Below are 7,290 nucleotides of genomic sequence, written 5' to 3' on the forward strand. Positions count from 1 at the left end.
TGGGCACTCTTCCCTCATGGATGTACTGGGAATTGACCGCTGGGACCAGGGTCGTCTAAGCGACTTGAGTCGGAACTAATCTTGTAATTAAGGAGTGGTTCTGCTATGGCCGGAGCTCTATGTGGAAGGGAAAGACTGCAATGAACAGTGAGAAAGACAGCTGCAAGGATCAGGTCTTCCCCGACTGTAAAAGTCTGGTTGAGTGACACTGCACAACCACTGGCCTGTAAACCTGCAGAAAACAATTTCCTGCAAGTATTTTGCGACGCTTGTTTGCTTTTCTTCCCTTGTTGGCTTTGCCTGCATGAGATTTTAAAAGTCACATGCGAGTAGAGAATTCACTCCTTGGATTTATTGGGCATGGATGGGCGAGTAAAGGGCTGGAATGGCTGGCTTGAATGACCTGATTTAGTGTGGCTGCACCAATTTACACTTAGTGCAGAATAGGAGTCCACTTAGAATAGGAGTCCACCATAGAATCAATTCTTCTTAATTACCACAGAGCTACGATGCTGAGGATCCATGAAGGTGACAGGACACACCTTGGCAGGCCTGTCTCGGGGTCATAAAGAGAGCTACTGGCTTTTGTGTAGTTGTGCTTCAGCTCATACAGTTGCCATCGTCATTCAGTCTAGTTTTGCTAAATACTCAGCTACTGTCTTGCCAAATTAATTCAAAGGTATACCATTGAAAATAATTCTGGTTCCACACATTCCCTACAGCACAGGCATTCTACAGATTCCTGTAAATGTCTGCCCAGCATTCTGCAAACAGAGCAGAGGCATCCTTTCATCACATTTTCCAAATTGATTTATTTTTGTGTAAGGTTTTTACAGCCCATGATGGTTCCTGCGTTAATCCAGAGAGAACACTGTCTCAACATGTTGAGATGCTGAGAGGAGGAATGTACAGTGTCTGAAGGTCTACCATCTCTGTCTCTAATGAGGGAAGAGACAGGGGTTGCAAAGTCTCTCTGCTTCACAGACAGCACAACAGACAGCTAGTTAACCCTCCTATTACAGCTAACTACAGGCTCCCCCGTCTTCTCCTCTAAGCTACTCTCACCTCCCTCCCCTCTCCTCTCTGAAGGCATCCTCCCTGCTGCTTAGAAGGCAGAAGTACAGGCATGTGCGTAGGCTGTTTGTGCCTTAGCAGACTGTACACCTCGGTGGAGGTGGCCGAAGCACCCCTATTCTTCTCTGAGAACATATGCTTATGTCTCAGCAACTCAACAGTGGCATTTGAACCCACCATCATACCCATGTGACAGTTAGAGTGCTGATACAGTAGCCTACACAAGACCGAGAGAAGATCTGACGTGCACAGGGCCAGAGACAACGTCTCCAAGACACAATCACAAAGCTGGATCCCTTATTAAAACCAGCCTTGTCGTGAGTGGGTAATCAAATGCAGTCGCTACAGTGTCATAACCAGCCCTCTGCAAATTAGCCTGGGCGCTAGCACACTTTACTCGTGCTTATGTTGCAGTAAAAGGCCCAACTGATGAGAACATCACAGAGCATGAGCAGACAGGGCCAACCATGAAGGGAGGGAGCTTTCAAACCCCAACCGGATCCCCAGGCGAACATTACGTAATCTGGGAGTAAAATATTCATGCAGCACAATAGAGACGGGATCCTGCCTACTGCTCTGGAGTGCTGAGTAAACACTTTACCCAGCCTCAGCTGATCTAAGACTGGGAGAGGGAAGTGGGGAAGAAAGAATGAAGCATTCTGACAACAACAGCAAGCATGCAGTGTGTTATGGCCACTACCCTTAGGCATGGCAAGGAATAGTAAGAAGAAGGGTTGGGACCCAAACTGAAGTGTAAGTGTTGTGCTTGCCTTGCGTGTTCAAAACAAAACAAAATATGGACGAGGCAGATCACCTGACCTCGGCACAGGAAACAGTTGACTCACCAAGAGTTTACTGGGTATAGCTTACGTGCGGCTGGGACAGCCCTATCCTCAGCTAGTCTGCCAGGGCTGAGAAGCTGGCCTACTTTCTGCTTTTAAAATAAAGAAAAAGGTGCAATAGTAAAGTGTAAAACACCTGTAATTGTCCATGTTGAGGTAAACATGGTCAGTAGTCTCTCCAACCCTGTTATGATATTGAAAAGGGAGTGTGTAGCCTACTGAATGTCATTATCTAGAGCTCACCTAGAGCCCTGTTTCCATTGGCACTTTGAAGTCAACCCAGGTTGGGCTGGCCTTGGTGGGCAAGCTCAAATTGCGTTTCCACTGCCTCCAGAAATGAGAAATGATGTCATGTTGCTAAGTAGCCAAAATGTGACTGCAGCTGGCTTCGCTAATGTTGCTAGCTAGTGTAGTGTATTAAGATTATGATGGTGTTAAATGTTTTTCATGAAGAAATGGAATGTTGTTTATGTTAGTATCAAGAGGGAATGTTTTAGGTGTAACGCCACATACAACAGACAGGAAGTGTGTTGTAGACAGGGGAGACTGGTGATTGGCCAGAAGAGGGAGCATCATTGTTTATAAATAGGGGGGAAAACGAAGGAGAGGGCAGAACGAGCAGCCATTCTGAGGCGTCACTCTCCGGGTGTCATGTCACCTGTCACTCATGCTGAAGCTTGTGATCTGAATAAACCTTATGATCAACGTTCAGTATGAGCAGACTCCTTTTGTTCATCAGCAATAATTGCCACCACTCACTCGATACGACACTAGCTAACAAGATTTTGAAGAATTTAATTCACCCTCACCATGCTGTAACTAATGTTACCCAATACTACTTCCAGTGCCAGCCAGACTCAGAGCCATGTATTTAGCTTGCTGACGTTAGCTAGCTAAACAGTTAGCATCATCGCTAGCATAACAGGCTAGCTAGCTAGCTTAATTCCTACCTTGGTCCTTGCTTGCCATTGCAATGGCTATTAGCTAGCTAGCTAACCAAGCAAACCAGGCGACAGGTTTGATATGATGTAGCTAGCTTTCAATACGACCTGGCTGGCTAAATTCCTGCTAACTCACGTTAGCTAGCCAGCTTGTTTCAACTCTGATTTGCTAGCTAACGTTAGGTAGCAACCAGCCCAGACGAGCTAGCTAAACATTGTGTCAGCATCCAGCAGTGATCAGCTTGGTGGTTGCATGGTAAAGGCGTCACCAGCCCAAATTCTAAACGCGCTAACACCAGTTGTTTCCCTCGAACCCAGCTCGAATTTGAGAATTCCGTTGGAAACAGCTCGATTTTGGGCCTAATTTGTCCCTAATTTTATCCCTAATTTTAAGTGCCAGTGGAAACGGGGCTCTAGTGACCTGCACTTAGTTGGTGTACCACTTGGCCATGAGCCCTTCATCACTGCAATTGAATTAGAAACCAGAGCAATCTGAAACCAGTGCAATCTGAAACCAGTGCAATCTGAAATCAGTGCAATCTTCTCCAAACATCTTTCTGAGGACTGCCTCACACTTTGATCAAATCTCTTACCACCATCATCCAATCATCTCAAGAACACACACTCATTCCTCAACAGTGAGGATGAGAGAGACAAAAACATAGGTTGTGCAGATGAAAAATACAGTATCAGGTCAAGTTCTTGAAATAATTAGAAACAAGAGGTGTATGTATCTGCAGCAATACCACCCTCATTCACTAATGAAGAGGAGCCATTATATGGAGCTAATGATGGTGATGTGATCCAGCGTGAGGCAGGCTGAGGTAGGCCAGCATGATGTGAGCACAGCACTGGTTATTATATCCTTACAGCAGACACAGACTGCTACTGCCAGCTACTGCAGTAGAGTGTCTCCCGATGGTCCTTGTTGACTTTTAAGTTCTGCGGACATTTCCCAGCTTCTCGGTTGATATTCAAATTATATTTGCACAGAGCTCAAAAGGGTACTTATCAGAGCACATAGCCTTGGAAATCACGACGAGGTGCATAGCTAATATCACAATGGCAGGGACCTGGGATGGCTTGCTGGCTTTTATTCAGTTGAATTGCAGTACAAATACAGAACAGGCGGCTCTTTGTGCAGGGGGCGATTACAGTACATGCTCACCACTGAGGTGACCTGAGAAGCTAAGAACACTGATTACACACAGTTTAAATCCAACCAGCTTATGCTCTGCATGCCCCCCAAGCATTATCTGTTACTGTCACTGTCTGGCACTGTGAACACAATACAGAGAACACAGATCGCTGTGCTGATATTGCATTATGGGAATTATGTTATTCAAACAAGCCTCAAGCATCCAGTCTTCCCTCCGATGTTCCAAATGTTCTATGAGCATCATAATATTGTAGCTACATTATAACACAGTCCAACTGTTTGCCTGTTGCTCTGCCTGGCATCTTCGTCATTCCTATGACAGCTTTGTGTTGGCATTACGAAAGGGCCTGTCTTGTTGTGTTTGGTTCTTTTTGGGTTTTCACACTGGCACATTATGTTTGGATCCTGAGAGCAAACATAATGCTGTTGAGGCTCGTTTTAGATCTTTAATAAGTGTTGAACGAGCTCACGTGGTTACATGCATGACTTGGCTTATTTAATTAGAGGCAAAGCACCGCTAAGGACTCTTCCCAAATTAATGTCATTATGGGGAGAGACTGAGGACTAACGATGAGCCTCAACTGTCAGGACAGTGAAAAATATGTCTGGTTCTAATGGGACTTTTATATAATTTACAAACCACAAAGACCACATCCAACTGAGGCAAACACAGATGGCCAACATACAGGCAGAAGACCAGACATGTTGGTTTGATAATCAAAAATCTTTAGGAATATGAGTTTTGATTGGTTTAATGAGGGGATTAAACCCTGGGGTGAAAATATATTTAATTTCTTCCCAGTACGGGACCTCCTATGGGTGCACGCTCATAGAATTACATATAGAATCCCTATTAATTCAATAGGATCTCTGTCGGCCTAGTCGTAAAGATTTGTCATTTAACTTTTAAAATGTATTACCTTTTTTTGTGGCAAAAACCCAACCAGTCATGATGTTTTCATCTGATTGTCAAACAATCACTTCAAAAGACTCCTTTACTAAGCTACCCGTGCACGTTCATCCACTCGCAACATATTTCCAGCCTCCAAACAATGGTGAATGGAAAGAGACATTTGTTACACAAAACACCAGAAAGTGTAGGCCTAATGACATTTGGCGATTGTCATTAGGCCAGAATGTATGCGTCCACTGCTGTCCACACGCGTCTCGGTGTCGGCCACTCATCTCTGCCTTGGCAAAATTTCAGTGTTCTCGACTGACTACATCGCACTTTAGAGCGTAGGCTATATCACCCGTTTTCATGTCCATTTGCTAATTTATCATGCCTCTGACATGCGGTAATGATAAATAATGGTGTAATAGCCTCCAGATATTTTGGCTCATGTTTTACAGGTAAGGCATACCCCCATTATTTATTTTGCAGGGACGCTGTACCGGACCGTACCGCCTTACTTTCACCCCTGTGTAAACCTGTTTCCTCACTTGAGTTGATGCCCATACAAGAGCGACATGGTGCATTTTCACAGACACAGAGCATACCTGAAATGTGAGATATTGAATACGCCCCTAGCTACACTATGTAATATCACCTTAGAGAGAAGACATGAAGTAAAAGCCTATAGAAAATGTGGGGAGTGTTTTTATCACATCAACAGTTCCATAATGTTGGAAAATGACAGAATAGATCTTTATCCTTTCATGAAAACACTTACAAACACTTTTACCAGAAAAAGCAACCTAGCCTTTTGATGACACCTATTACTAATAATCATGCATGAATCAGGCAATAGCATCAGCTACAGATTTCTGTCACATTGCTTTCATAGTAGCCTCACTTGCATTCTCACTTGCAGAGCGTGCTGCCTGCCATCCTACAAACGACTACTTTCATAGCCACCACCATCATTCACAGCCATTAACCAATAAGTGTCAACTGAAAGGCACTTACCCTGAAGAGGCGCAGGATGTTGGCCACCATGATTGACACGGAGCTGGCGGAGGCCCCGATGACACCCACCACCCTCTCAGGCTTGGTGATGATGGGCGGCCCGCCACTCAGGCACTTGATGTCTGTCCCGTCCTTCTCAATGAGCGCCTGGACAAAGGTGAGCGACTGCTCCAGGGCGTGGGTGTCCCGGGAACAGGTGTCCAGGATCCTGGCCCCCAGAGTGATGTTGGGCAGCAGCTCGTGGTCGTTGTTGATGCGGTCCAGAGCGAACAGCATGGCCTCCAGTCTGTGGATCCCCTTCTCCTTCTTCAGCTCCCCACAGGCTTTACCGTTGTTGCCTCTGGCATGTACGGGGAAGAGCCCACCCAGTGAGATGTCCCCGTCAATGCGGATGGAGTTGAGGTGTGTGTGGCCAGGTGTCTTTGGCTTGGCCCCAGGATTACCAGGATACAGCAGGCCAGGAGCAGGACCTGACAGGGCCCAGCCGGACCACCTCTGTGGCAGTCAGTCTGCCCCCTCCTCATACAGCTTCCCAGAAGAGTCATGACGGAAGGCTAAGCTAAATCTGCATCCCACTAAATTGAGTCACTTAAAAAAAAAAAGGAATCCCACAAACAAACGTCCTAAAGTTTAGCAGCAATATCCCTCAGAGCACAGAAATCTCTTAAGAAGTCTCTTCTCATGTCTCTCAGCTTTGACACAATCTCAGTAATACTAATTAGCTTTCTCTCTCTCTCTCTTTCTCCACTTCCTTGTGGGGTATTCTCTCTCCCTGTTGTTGGGGTATGGAGACGGTGTGGAATTACTAAACAGTTTTGAGTGAGGTGGGAGTGGGTCCGTGGAGAGCCATCTCAGGGGGCATTAGAGAGAACAAAGGTGGGAGATAAGCCTTCTTTCCAGTCAGGGGCGTTTAGCTTCTTTCTGGCTCACCCGCCTGGAGCAGGCAGAAAGTCCTGAGTCAGCCCGAGCAGACCCACAGGTACTCAGACATGGCCTCCCTCCTCGAGCTCAGAAAGACAGCAAACTTCTGAAAGATAAAAGGGATGAGATTCTGAGAAAAAGAGGAGAGAAAGGTAGAACTCTGTTAAAAAAAAGATTGAGAGATGAAATGGGATTTCATTAGTCTGATCAACAATAGATTTCTCAGTGCAAGGCTCTGAGGGGGTTTGCTGCTTATTAGTTTCCCACATGGTTCTTATAACAATTCTATCTCAATTGTCGTTAACTCCCACGCACTGCTTTTCAATTCAATGAAACATGAAATACATTTTCACTAACTCTCTACTGTGATGACGCAGATAAGAAGCAGAGTCATGCTTCTTCATTGCTTTTGCATTTGATAAACATATCTGAGGATACACAACA

At 45.4% G+C, this 7,290-nt stretch overlaps 1 protein-coding gene across 1 annotated transcript in view; it reads right to left on the reverse strand.

The window, feature by feature from the left end:
- Positions 1 to 6,429, reverse strand: part of LOC121545621 (metabotropic glutamate receptor 4-like) — a 238,827-nt gene extending 232,398 nt beyond the window's left edge. Inside the window, exon 1 of the mRNA XM_041856300.2 lies at positions 5,926 to 6,429. Within this exon, the coding sequence (XP_041712234.1) occupies positions 5,926 to 6,201 (276 nt within the window). The 5' untranslated portion in view covers positions 6,202 to 6,429. The remainder of the gene's footprint in view (positions 1 to 5,925) is intronic.
- Between the last annotated feature and the right edge of the window lie 861 nt (positions 6,430 to 7,290).

This window comes from Coregonus clupeaformis, chromosome 30 (genome assembly GCF_020615455.1).
Source record: "Coregonus clupeaformis isolate EN_2021a chromosome 30, ASM2061545v1, whole genome shotgun sequence".
NCBI lineage: Eukaryota > Metazoa > Chordata > Actinopteri > Salmoniformes > Salmonidae > Coregonus > Coregonus clupeaformis.